The 14,108-nt window shown below is 43.8% G+C and overlaps 1 protein-coding gene across 1 annotated transcript in view; it reads right to left on the bottom strand.

Annotated features, from left to right (window-relative positions):
- LOC311043651 (protein unc-13 homolog B-like) overlaps positions 1-13,520 on the bottom strand; it is a gene marked incomplete at its 5' end in the record, with an annotated part of 66,356 nt that extends 52,836 nt beyond the window's left edge. The window contains 7 exons of the mRNA XM_084054962.1: positions 43-206; positions 2,588-2,703; positions 6,031-6,200; positions 6,869-7,010; positions 9,253-9,480; positions 11,043-11,262; positions 13,449-13,520. Of these exons, the coding sequence (XP_083911088.1) occupies positions 43-206; positions 2,588-2,703; positions 6,031-6,200; positions 6,869-7,010; positions 9,253-9,480; positions 11,043-11,262; positions 13,449-13,520 (1,112 nt within the window). The remainder of the gene's footprint in view (positions 1-42; positions 207-2,587; positions 2,704-6,030; positions 6,201-6,868; positions 7,011-9,252; positions 9,481-11,042; positions 11,263-13,448) is intronic.
- Between the last annotated feature and the right edge of the window lie 588 nt (positions 13,521-14,108).

Genomic DNA, 14,108 nt, shown 5'->3' with positions numbered 1-14,108 from the left:
CACACACACACACACACACACACACACACACAGTGAACTCACGTCATGGCCTGGTAGATGGACTCGATGCCGTAGCGCATGGCGAACTCATCCACGATCTCCTGCTGCACCTCGTCAAAGTACACTTTCCATGCATCGTCTCCGTGTGCATTGGGGATCTTCACCATGCCTCCACCCTCTACGTCTGTCAGGTAGTGGAACATGACCTGGACAGCCAGGACGGAGGGACGGATGGATGGACGGACGGGTGGGGAAGAGGGACATATGATTGTGTCAAGACATTTTGCAGCACAAGCATTTTACCAGTGGTGTAAGAAGTACTCAATTGTTTTACTTAAGTAAAAGCATCGATACTGCAATGTAGAAATACTCCGGACTGTTACAAGTAAAAGTCCGGAATTCAAAATTTACTTGAGTAAAAGTACAATAGTATTAGTATCAAAATGTACTTAAAGTACCAAAAATAGAAAGTGCTCATTATGCAGAATGTCTAAATTCACAAGTTTTCAAATGTATAAAAATCTTTTGAAAATATCAGATCTACGTTGTGAGCTTGTAGATCGGCTATTTTCAAATAGCCAAATTCTTTTTTTCATAGGGCTAAAGTGGTTAATGTATGTTTTGTAATAATAATCAAAATCTACAAAGTAACTAGTAACTAAAGTTTTCAAATATATATACTGTACTTAGTGGTGTTTTATAAATAAACTAGAGTTTCGGGGGGCTACGCCCCCCTCAACCCCAGCCGCGCACGGGGCTTTGCGTTTGTTGGTCCCTCCGTGTCCCTGTGTCTATATCCGTGTAGCTGCAGCACAGAGTGGGCAGTATAGATGGGGATTATGGCTGTTAGAGGCATGTACGCGCACGGGGCCCGCGTGGGCGTGTGTATATGGGGGTAGACAAATTGTCAAAGTAACATTTGCAAAAAGGGAAAAAAAAAAAAAAATTGTAAGAAAGTGTAATGTAAAAGTTACAAAATGATGAAAAATAAGTAGAAGAAATTATATTTTGTATGTTTCGCGGAGCACCAGGGGGTCCGCGGACCCCCTGGTGGTCCGCGCGGAAATCGTGGGATGAAAATTTCCAAAAGGAAAAAAAAAAAAAAAAAAAAAAAAATATGAAGGTGGTTGCTTGTTTTTCTGAAAGCTGGCGAATGGCAGCCCTTTCTGCAAGATGGCGGCCGCCTGGTGTTGTTGTGAGTACGTGTATTTGGGGGGGGGGGGGCTGTGGAGCTGTGGAGCTACATAGTTCTCCAGAAGACACACACAAACATACACCATCTACAATGGACGAACTGAGCAGCAATATAGACATTCACCACACGAACGTGCATTGTTGACAAAGTGATTGCACAGCCGCTGCAGGCATGACAACCAGGTTAGCGTTAGCGACATGGCAGCTATCACAGCGCCCTGTCCGTCGTGCTGCAACTGCCTGTGATGGCTACAGCAGTAACAGCAAGCTGTCTGCGATGCCATTGTCTGGAGACTGCTCTTAGCGTGACACGACCAATGAGAGTGAGCGCTGTAGTTGTTGCTAAGATACGGTGGCGTCTGTGCCCCATAGCTTGTAGATCTCTCACACATGATTGGCGTAGGCTGCGTTGCCAGGTCTGACTTTGTGTCTAAGCAATGGTCGGCTTATTTTTGCGCGCCTTTGGGCTCGTTTGCATTGTGCGCACGGCAGCGCTTGTTTAGCGTACGTCAGCGCGACGTGGCAACGGACGTGGCAACGTGAAAGGTGATTGGCTGGTGAAAAGAAACACCCGACGTTACACCAGAAATGGTGCCTGGAGAAAATGGTGACCAAAAAAAAAGTTTGGAAAAAAAGGAAAAAAACCCCGCAGCGGCTGCCTGCTGTTGTGGTGATGAGGTCGTGCGCACGGTAAACGGTACGAAGCTGCCTCCCCTTCCGTTTTGTCCGACATTTGGTGAGTAGAATTAATTATGTTGCGCGGTGGAAAAGGTGTAGTGAACAGTGAGATGTCCCCTACGCGAGGCGTAAATTCAGTGCGGCCGCCGTGGCGAGTCAGTAGGCGACATGTGGTCTGGCGGTGCGTTGTTTATCCGATAACAGAGCTGTGGGGTGTCACCACCGAGGGTGCGGAAGTTGCTCGCCATTTATATAGTTAGATAGTTAGCAATATAAGAGTCAGTGTAACGTCTACGAAATGACAATCAAACGGTCTTTGCTAGCATGTATTCTTTGAATCGTGGAGAATGCGATTCCGTCTGCTACATGCCTCCCCATGCATCAAGGGTTGAATTGAGGGTAAAGTCCCTGCGGCGTGCTAGCGCCATGTCCAGGGGGGTGTACGTGTACATCATGGTTGGGGGATGGACTTACGTAAATCAAGCGCTACAGAAACGGAGACACTGTATAGGCTCCTGACCTATGGTCTATATGGCTCTGGAACTGTTGTTTCCAAGGTTACTTACTTACATGCCTCCTGGGCAATCCACCTGTGTGTGTGTGTGTGTGTGTGTGTGTGTGTGTGTGTGTGTGTGTGTGTGTGTGTGTGTGTGTGTGTGTGTGTGTGTGTGTGTGTACAGGTATGTGCATATGTATGTGCGTGTGCGTGTGTTACCTCATGCAAGCAGGTGTACTGTACATGGTAAGACGCTACCCTCTCCTCTCCTTCAATCTCCACACTGATCTGAAGACGAATGGCCCCAGACACTGCTGACTTGTCTGTTCTCTTCTCTGTGTGCACGCACACGCACGCACACACACACACACACACACACACACACACACAGGTTGAGATATAAAGGGATGAAACATGAAACAACATAAACACTCATCAGCTACAGTACAAACCATCATCATCATCGTGATGCTCATGATGATGTCTTATAGCTTAATTATATTGTTTCTTTTTTATTACCCTCAATAAACAGAAGATGATCGATTTGGAGAGTGTCGGTGTCATATTTGTCTTGTTACTTGTCACAACAGTTCATCTTACACAGTTTAACAAATTGGATCTCAACGTCGGGTCCTGGAGGAGTTAGGGGTAGTGTACAAGGAATGTACACTCTCTGAGGTAGGCCTACAGTATTTTACAGTGGGGTCCTAGAGATAAAATAATATTATAAAAACAACTAGTATCAAATGCCGGTCTGTGGACTAATGCTTATCAAACTGAGGGTCACTGGTTTAACAGATGTGATGCCAATAGTATGCTAATGTTCTAAACATGCCTAAGTACACACATACATGCCTATGTACGCTACCTGTATATACTGTATGTATACATCTTTGATTATTTGACCTGATATTTGTTTATTTCGTTTTTGGTGTTATTATTTCCCCCTTTTATGCCAGGGAAACAAATACATCTTCATTATAATAAATAACTGTTCAGAATCTGCAGAAACACAACATAATTGCCTTGATGCAAGTAGCATTAACGAGTGTCAACAAGCGTCAGCTGGACAATGACACACACACACCTCAACTGAAAGAGTTAGTTTAAAAAAGCCCTTGAATAGAGGATATGCGTGTGACATCATCATCAAATCCAGAAGTTATGCAGGAATGCCTACTGAGTGTCAAAAAAATACTTTCTGGCCTTGACAGCCCATGCATCCAAACAGAAAAGTCATATCTGATTGCATTAAACAACATTAAACAATGCTAAACTCACTTTGCATGTTGCTTTGCCACTCGATTTGCCACTTGATGTGCCATTCACTTTAAGCATGCGCATATCCTCTATATGACATGATAATGTTTACTGTGATTATATCGGTGCATTCCTAATATCTAATATATATATATATATATACACACACACACACACACACAGAAAGAACATATTCACGGGGATGCACACATAATATACATGCTACTTTGACACCTGCAGGTAAACAGTGTGGGCTAAATATGGAAACCCTGCCTGGTTGGGAGATCATTATAATATAGGAGGTGAAATACTGCTTGACAGACAACAGACAGCCAGCACACAACCCTGAGTCACACCTAGAATGACTCATGGCAATTATCAAGAGGCAGCAGAGAAATAAAGATTTGCCAAAACAGAACATCAGAAAACAACTTCTTGACATTTAAGACCTCTTCTTCTTGATCATTTCCTGTCACGTTTGCGTATTCATGGACAAACCTCTAATTGTCTTTGGTGTCTGGTACTTCACTGCAGTCTACTGTAGCATGAATGTCATGAACCCTAGTCAACAAACTAACGGGTAAATTGTCACATAATTAGAGTGGAAGGAAAACAAGCTTCAAAGACAATAGGCTACCAGTTAAAACATCAAACCTAGCATCTGTCTGTCTATTATATATAAACTAGAGTTTCGGGGGGCTACGCCCCCCTCAACCCCAGCCGCGCACGGGGCCCAGCGTGGCCGTGTGTAGATTGGGGGACCCAAATCGCCGGAGTAAAACTGTGGAAAAGTTTTTTTGAAAAAGGAAAAAATTTGAAGAAATTATATTTGTTATGTTTCAGGGGGTCCACAGGGGGTCCGCGGACCCCCTGCTGGTCAACTGACCCCCTGTGGAGTGTTGGGACGCGCGGGGACACCCCTGGAACATTGCGGACCATTTCTGTGTTTTTTTTTTTTTTTCATGAAGGTGGTTGCTTGTTTCTGGCGCTGGCTGTGCAAACCTGGCAACCCAGCGCATGCTGCCGGTGGCGTTACACCAGAAATGGTTCCTGGAGAAAATGGTGACCAAAAAAAAATGTTGGAAAAAAAGGAAAAAGCCCCCGCAGCGGCTGCCTGCTGTTGTGGTGATTAGGTCGTGCGCACGGTAAACGGTACGAAGCTGCCTCCCCTTCCGTTTTGTCCGACATTTGGTGAGTAGAATTAATTATGTTGCGCGGTGGAAAAGGTGTAGTGAGCAGTGAGATGTCCCCTACGCGAGGCGTAAATTCAGTGCGGGCGCCGTGGCGAGTCAGTTGGCGACATGTGTATTCGATAACAGAGCTGTGGATGTCGCCACCGATGGTGCGGAAGTCGGTCGCCATTTATATAGTTAGATAAAGTTCTTAGCATTCGTGCTCAAGGAAAACAAATCAACACAACAAAACATAATTGAACATATATCTATATTGTACAGTGTAACTAGCATCTATGGAAATTGGCGCCCAAGATGGTATATGAGGAGAGAGGAGTGCTAGGGTGCTGAGGTGGAGTCTTATGTGGTGAGTTTTCAGACTGCGGCAGAAAATGGGGAGTAAGTCGGAGCTTCTGACAGAGAGTTCATTCCACAACTTATTAACCCATTCAATCCGGTAACGCATCTGTGTCAGTTCTTTGGCTATTCAAAAATAGCAGATATACAAGCTCATAGCGCAGCGCCGAGTGATTTGAGGTACAAATGTTCGCTTTAATTCTTTTTCATATATGTTCAAAGATTTGCACGAATTTTCAAGATTTTTCAAAAAATAGCAGATCTACACTCCCCCCATATCCCAGGGAGCCCAGGGATGAGCTCATGCCTCCAATGCATGAGAGCCAACTGACCTTCTTGTCACCTGACAGGGGGGAGTTTCCCCGGTTGGACGTAGCGCATGGAAGGAACACGTTATTCCAACCAGTTCCCTTCCCCGGCTGTCATGGGGGAGGCGGTATAGCGACCAGGATTACTGCATGTTTTTGTGAGGGTATTAACTACCCTAGGAGACACGGGGAGAACATGCAAACTCCACACAGAGAGGCCCTTTCGCCAACCCCACCCAGGGTATGGGCGCTGATGACATGGAGGAGAGAACACGCCCCCAGCTTCCCCGGCGGGAATCGAACCCAGGACCTTCGAGCTGTGAGGCGACAGCGTGGAATTGGCGTGTTTAAAAGTGTTTAAACTGTTCAGTATTTTGCTGGGGACCCCCTGGAGCCCACTGTCAAGAATAGAGTGAACTGTGCACGCACGCACACACACACACACACACACACACACACACACACACACACACACACACACACACACACACACACACACACACACACACACACACACACACACACACACACACACACACGCGCACACACCTGTGTGTTGACCTACCTAGGTTGTACCAGACGTCCATTTCCCCGCTGAGCGTGCGCACCTCGATGATGCTCTGGCCCAGGAAGTCGTCGGACTCCTTCTTCAGACGCTGTTTCAAGCGAGACTTGATGTCATCGTCTTCGTCCCACACCCGCAGCTTGATGCGGTCTGACGAGTTGTGACACTCGCTGTGGAAGGAGTGAGATGTGTACAATGATACGTCAGTGGTGGGAAAGGTACTCACATTTTTTACTTGAGTAAAAGTATCAATACTGCAATGCAGAAATACTCTGTTACAAGTAAACGTCCAGTATTCAAAATTGACTTGAGTAAAAGTACTAAAGTATTGGTATCAAATTGGACTTAAAGCACCAAAAGTAAAAGTAGTCATTATGCAGAATGTCCAATTTCATGTTTTCAAATGTATACAAATATTTTTGAAAATAGCAGATCAGCTATTTTCAAATAGCCAATTATAGGGCTGGAGTGGTTAATGTATGTTTTGTAATAACAATTAAAATCTACAAAGTAACTAGTAACTAAGGTTTTTGAATAATTGTAGTGGAGTAAAAGTACAATATTTGCCTCTGAAATGTAGTGGCGTAGAAGTAAAGTACAGTAAAAGCACAGAACATTGGAAATACTCCAGTTAAGTAAAAAATACCTCAACATTTTACGGAAGTACAGTACATGAGTAAATGTTCTTAGTTACTTTCCACCACTCGATATACGTAAACTCTCTGCTTCAAAGAAAGAACTGTTTCATTCATATCTAATTTGAAATGTTGATTTTAGTCATGTTTTTGTGTTTCGTTTATTGTTTTATTTTTGCCAGTCGGAAGGGTTAAGTTCTTACAAGCTGAAACTCTCCTCCCACACTGGGTTGAGGTTGCCGAAGATGGTCTTGGTCCTCTTTTTGGTCTTGCCCACCTGGATGGTGACGTACGGATCACTGGAACCCGTCCTGTCCTTCGCCTGGAGACCCTGGGCACTGACGACTGACACACGCACATGCACGCACACGCGCACGCACACACACACACACACACACACACACACACACACACACACACACACACACACACACACACACACACACACACACACACACACACACACACACACACACATACCCAAATAGTACAGTACATAAAGTAAATGGAACAAAACAGCACCTGGTGAACCCTGCATAGCAGCAGAGCTGCACTCTAAACCCATGGTTTAGAGCAGGGATTTCCAACTGATTTTGACCCATGGGGACCACCATCCTGACTAAGAGCAACCTGGGGACCACCACTATTGTGTCGGGTGGGTCCATCATAGACCCACCCCACACAATAGTTGTGGGGGGGGTCCATGCATCATTCCATGGGTTAAGATGAGTTTTCTTTTTCTTACTTGTTACGCGTGTATGCTGGAAACTAATTATGAGCGCATTAGCAGCGACCGGATGTTTACATCGTAAGAGCTCACTTGACTTTTTGAAATGTTAGATTCGACTTAAGTTAATTGTTCACAAACAAGGAACAAGGGTAGCAAATAAAGGTACAATTAAAAAAAAAAGTCAAATTATTATTAATTTATTTCTAAATGATTTTATTACATTTCTGAATGCATGGCCAGGGACCACCTGCAATAGGTCCGTGGACCACTGGTGGTCCGCGAACCATTGGTTGATTCAAAACTATTCAAAACTGTTCTAGATGAAAAAAGGCTAATTTCTAATAGCCCACGTATCAAGGGTTGACGTGGTTAATCTGAAACCTCCTCAAAGACCCCTTGGGGGTCCCCAGACCCGACGTTGAACACATCTCAATGCGTCAAACCAGTGCTCTGAACGGGGGGTCCCCGTCGTTGCTGATCGGGGCAGAAGAGCAGGTGTGATCAGTGTCATGGCAACGTTCCCGTTTCCGCGCCGCGGTGTCGCCGGTCGCTACGGTAACTGCAGCATCAGATGTGTGACAGTGTGTGTGGGGGAGGAGGAGGAGGAGGAGGAGGAGGAGGAGGAGGAGGTTGAGGGCGCACAGGCCTTTGAATTATAGGGCTGTGCATTTAAAATCTGCCCCCAGCTATCTCACATGTTGTTATTTTAATATCACAATATTATGTATTTATAAAGTCATACATTCATTTGTATTTATTTTGATCCCGATTCCACAGTGTAGTAAGTTGTCAAATTGGTGCTAGTCCGGGGCACTCTCATTTAATTTCCGCAGAAAATCAAAGGTAGAGCATGTTGGCTTCAGTGGATGCACAACATTGAAGTAATATGCGCAAGCAAGCCATTCAATTCATGTTCCTCGTTTTTACCATTAATCCATTACGACCGGGAACACATCTGTCGTTTTAGATTTCTTTGGCTATTTATTTTTTTTATCGTGAAAATCTTTGAATGTATATTTTTTTAAACGACATTTGAACATTTTAAACAAAATATTTTACAAATGTTCGCTTTAAAAAATATATAAATATATTCAAAGACTTGCAAATATTTTCACGATTAAAAATAAATAGCAGATCTACAAGCACCGAGTGCCGCGCTATGAGCTTGCATATCTGCTATTTTTGAATAGCCCAAAGAAATCTTAAAATGACACAGATGCTTTCCCGGTCTTAATGGGTTAATTGGCAAGGAATTCAACAGACGTCAAAAGCTTTATTAGAGCGACATAATGTTTGTGCCAGTGATTTGATTTCAACGACGTGACTCTTGTCTCTCGGGACACGACGTCACGTCAGGTCCGTGTAGAATCGATAATAGAACCGATCATGTCAAAACCTTATTGATTTCTGATACTCAATGACTTCGGAACCGATTCCGCGGTAGAATCGACTCTCGATCCCCATCCCTACATAGGGGGTTAAGTGTCTTGCTTATGGACACCTCGAGGGAATCGAACCTGGGATCTTCTGCTTCCCAGACGGCCTCGTCTACCCATTCAGCTGCCCATCAAATCGTCTCTGTCGGGTGGAAACCTCCTATGTCCAAAACAGTTACTTTTCAAATTCAAAAGCATCAAAAGAAGCAGATCTACAAGCACGAAACGCGCCGCTTCGCGTCGCGTTTCGAGCTTGTGGATCTGCTACTTTTGATATTTTTGTGTGATACTTTAGTGTGATCAAGTAGGGCATTAATTTACGAAAAAACTCAAAAGTTAGAATATGGAGTTAAGAGGTTTCTGCCTGACAGCAACGAAATGTAAAGTGGAAGAAAAGTGCCAGCGCGTGGACGTGACGTACTGTTGATGGTGATCTTGGCCGACCACTTGGAGGTGCCGTCCAGGACGCTCTGCTTGATGCTCTTCAGGTGCTGGGCGTGGAGGAGCTTGGTGACGCCAAACACCCGCCGGATCTCCTCGAAGATCTCCGGCTTGTTCCTCTCCCTGATCTTCATCCTGTCCTTCATGGCCGTGATGATGTGCTGGTTGCGGTCCTCCGCGCCCGTCTTCGAGCTCTTCTCCGCCGCTCCTGGTGTAGGGTGAGAGACAGGGTTTAGGGAGGGTGAGACATGGTTTATTTAGGGAGGGTGAGACAGGGTTTATTAAGGGAGGGTGAGACATGGTTTTTGGGAGGGTGAGACAGGGTTTATTTAGGGAGGGTGAGACGGGGTTTATTAAGGGAGGGTGAGACAGGGTTTTTGGGAGGGTGAGAGAGGGTTTATTCAGGGAGGGTGAGACAGAGTTTTGGGGAGGGTGAGACAGAGTTTTGGGGAGGGTGAGACAGGGTTTTGGGAGGGTGAGACAGAGTTTTGGGAGGGTGAGACAGAGTTTAGGGAGGGTGAGACAGGGTTTATTAAGGGAGGGTGAGACAGGGTTTTTGGGAGGGTGAGACAGGGTTTATTTAGGGAGGGTGAGACATGGTTTTTGGGAGGTTGAGACAGGGTTTTGGGAGGGTGAGACACGGTTTTAGTGAGGGTGAGACAGGGTTTTGGAAGGGTGAGACAGGGTTTTAGAAGGGCGAGACATGGTTTTAGGGAGGGTAAGACAGTGTTGTTGGGAGGGTAAGACAGGGTTGGAAAACAATTATGTTTTGAACTCTGTGAGGTGGAAACCTTGTATGTCCAAAACGGTAATTGTAAAAAATAAAAAGGACCCTTGTTCCAATGGAGCCAATGTAGTTATTATCTTGTTGATATTTTTCACTGGTCAAATATGTATAAAACCCACAGTCACACATAACCACTTTGACCTTGGACACCCTATTTTGGGCATGTCATCATAGATCACAATGTATCACAATGCAATGTGTTGTGAGCAAACAGATCAGCTGTTTGTACTGCTTTTGCAAAAAACTGCCATCCTATAGGCCTAAAGCAAAAATGCTATGCTAGGCTAAAGGAAAAAAAAAACATCAAAAGTTAAATATGGATATACAGGGTTTCTGCCTGACAGCGATTATATTAATTTGTCACCACTATAGAGTACAAACACACCAGAGAATATAGCTTTAATGTTTTGTTTTAACCTAAATCATATCACTTACAGCTCCTTTAAGTGGTTACTCACACTAATCGATTTAGTTATTTTTTTAACGCATCTGTGTCATTTTAAGATTTCTTTGGCTATTCATAGCACGGCACTATGAGCTTGTAGATCTGCTATTTTAGAAAAATCATGAAAATGTGTGCAAATCTTTCAATATATATATATATTTTTTTAAGCAAACATTGTAACTCAAATCTTTGCTTCTGGCGGATTCCACAAATGTCCTCTAAATCCTGCCAGTTTTTTTTTTTCTTTTTTTTAAGTATGTTTCTATATCAGTGGTGTTAAAACTTTTTTTCATGTCAAGGACCCCCAAAATTATATGTATTTGACCGCGCACCCCCATCTCAAAATATGTTGTTCCAGGGACCCCCCAGAAGCAAAGATTTGAGTCAAAAACTTGTGCTTGAAAAAATACATAAATTCAAAGATTTGCTCATAGCTATGAGCTTGCTGCTATTTTTGAAAAGCCCAAAGGAATCTAAAAAAGGACACATATGCGTAATTATTCGACAGTCGCAGGCCCTGCTTTCCAGTTCCACTCACTCTGGAGGCAGTCGGCGTTGAGCAGCTCCTGGCACTTCTCGTGCACCTTGACGCCGCACTCGGAGCAGCGCATGCCCTGCCGGGCGATGCCCCACAGCAGGCCCTCGCACTCGTAGCAGTAGGTCGGCGTGGTGGCGGTCCACACCTCGAAGTTGTGCGGCGTGGTGCAGGAGATCGGGTAGATCACTGCCTGGACGGTCGTCTTGTACACGCGAGTCCTCTGTTTGCAACGAAGAGGAGAGATTACAGGCAAGAAGTATATTCAGATAAAAGTACAAAATACTGTTGAGGAATTCTCAAAGATGACAGACTTGGACGAGTTGGAGGTAAAGGTAGGGTAAGTGATTTTCTTTGGTTAAAATAAGTGTTAAATAGCGCTATATTCAGATAGTACTCGTTGCTATAGAGTGTTTGTTCAGTACCAGGAGTCTTCATGTCTCTCCACCTCTATATCAAACAGAAAATGCATTTTCAGGTCGGGATACCAATTTTATCCAATCAGGATAAAGAACTCAGTCAGGATACTGATTAAACAATTTTATCCAATCAGGATACAGAACTCAGTCAGGATACTGATTAAACAATTTTATCCAATCAGGATACAGAACTCAGTCAGGATACTGATTAAACAAGTGAAATTGGAAGTGATGACACTAAGAAATGAGCAGACAAAATTGGAACGGGAAAACTATAAACAATGAAGCTGATGAATGGGTAATCTCTCCTGATTGGCTGAGATTTTGTCACCTACCTGAAAATGTATTTTCTGTTTATTAGAGCTGTAGAGACAGGGAGACTCCTGTTACTGAACAAACACTCTATAGCAATGAGTACTATCAGAATATAGTGCTTTAAGCTTTTAACAAAACACTTTTTGTTTTAACCAAACAATATCACTTACCCTACCTTTAATGGTTACTTATTGAAGAGATTTCGCCATGCAAAAGCCGACCATCCTAGGACCTCGCTTGTTAGCTGAACTGGGAAGCCGTCAGCCTCCTTCTTAAATATCGTAATCACTTTGCATGATAGGTACCTCAAGTACCTATCATTCATGTGCTGTGACCTATGAAGCATGTCTTATTCCAGGAAGCACATTGTCACAACATGATTACGTCATTACGTGATTACATAATGGCGACGCCATTAAAGTGGCTTCTTTTAGCCACTTTAATGGCGTCAGCCTGACATTTATCACACTCCAGAAAAGTGTTTGGCTAAATATATCCTCTCTGGTGCACATTCCAATACCTTGTATTGCTTTTGCACTAAAGACTGCTTATCTTCCTTTATCATAAACTTGAGCCGCTTCCCTTGCTTCTAACCTTATTTTGCATCATGTTGTGTCATGTTTCCATAACAATACCACAATGTGGAAAAAAATACTCATTATGCAGTTTTGAGTATGACTTCATGCAGAATGTCCCATTTCAGAACCTCTTTCAAAAGTTTTAAAAATGTGTTTAAATCTTTCGAAAACTGCAGATTTATAGGCTCACCACGCATCGTGAACTTGAAGTGTGTGTGTGGGTGTGGGTGTGGGTGTGTGTGTGTGTGTGTGTGTGTGTGTGTGTGTGTGTGTGTGTGTGTGTGTGTGTGTGTGTGTGTGTGTGTAAATCACAGACAGTGATGTTAAAAATACACAAGGACAAGAGTCCAAAGTACACAGCATCGGCTCAATCAGGGCCATTGAGATATGAAGATTGTTCACTCCATAGATGAGACCAGGCCGGTAACACACAGACACAGCCCTTCTGGGTGGAATAATATCCATTGTAAGCCTATTGCTATTTGACCTAAATTAGCTTATATAGTTATCATATAACACCATCCAATATTTTTTTTTATTCCGGCCTGCTGACGTCACGCCAGATTACTTGCGCATTGAGTGATGGACAAGGACACACACCTCATTGACGCAACTCTTTCTCTAAATCTCAATGGCTCTGGGGCCAATGGTGTGACACTACTGAATACATACATAAAATATCAATACCAATAAGAGCATGGAACACACACAGACACGCACACAATAATTATAAGCACAGTACGTTTTGCAGAACGTGAAATTGTGGACCTTCCGTTTTCCAGGTGACCTCTCTACTCATTCAGCTAGCGTTCATAAAAAGGAAGTGACTCACACCACTGGCACCTTTAATGCACCACAGATTGTTAAGGGGCTCAACCAGTGAAATTCTAACACTATACCGTAACATCCTGAGTGTTAATTTAAATCTGAGATTGTACAAATGGAACCAAGTAGACCCTCTGTTTAGTTCCATTTGTACACGCTTGTGTTAAACTGAAGATAGTTGAAGGTTAGAAGATACACTGACGATACACAGACACATTATGACTCAACAAAACAACTGTAAGCATGACTAAGCAAAAAAGTACATGACTCACAAGCTCCTCATCCTTAAGGGAGGTCCTTGTGGCCAAGGCATGGGCGAGTCCAGCCTTCCTGGACTGTATCATGGACTAGAGAGAGAGAGAGAGAGAGAGAGAGAGAGAGAGAGAGAGAGAGAGAGAGAGAGAGAGAGAGAGAGAGAGAGAGAGAGAGAGAGAGAGAGAGAGAGAGAGACACAGACAGACAGACAGACAGACAGACAGACAGACAGACAGACAGACAGACAGACAGACAGACAGACAGACAGACAGACAGAGAAAGAGAGACAGACAGACAGACAGACAGACAGACAGACAGACAGACAGACAGACAGACAGACACAGACAGAAAAACATAGAAAGAGAGACAGACAGACAGAAACACAGAGAAAGAGGGACAGACAGACAGACAGACAGACAGACAGACAGAGAGGAGGGGGACAGACAGACAGGAGAAGGGGCAGGGAGAAAGAGAAAGAAAGCAAAAAGCAAATGAGTGAGAAACAGACGGACAAATTCAAATGATAGGAGAACTGATTGCCTTGGTATGGTACAGAGTTCATTATTTTAAAGACCTCCATTTGATTTGATTTGATTGGATTTGATTTGGCTTCACACTTCACTGTGCGCACAGCACAAGTCCTGAGTATCAATTTAACTCTGAGTGTGTAAAAACGT

Source organism: Gymnoscopelus microlampas (genome assembly GCF_963454915.1).
Source record: "Gymnoscopelus microlampas genome assembly, chromosome: 4".
Classification (NCBI taxonomy): domain Eukaryota; kingdom Metazoa; phylum Chordata; class Actinopteri; order Myctophiformes; family Myctophidae; genus Gymnoscopelus; species Gymnoscopelus microlampas.
Note: the sequence above shows the minus strand (reverse complement) of the source record. Positions and strands in the feature narration are given on the sequence as shown.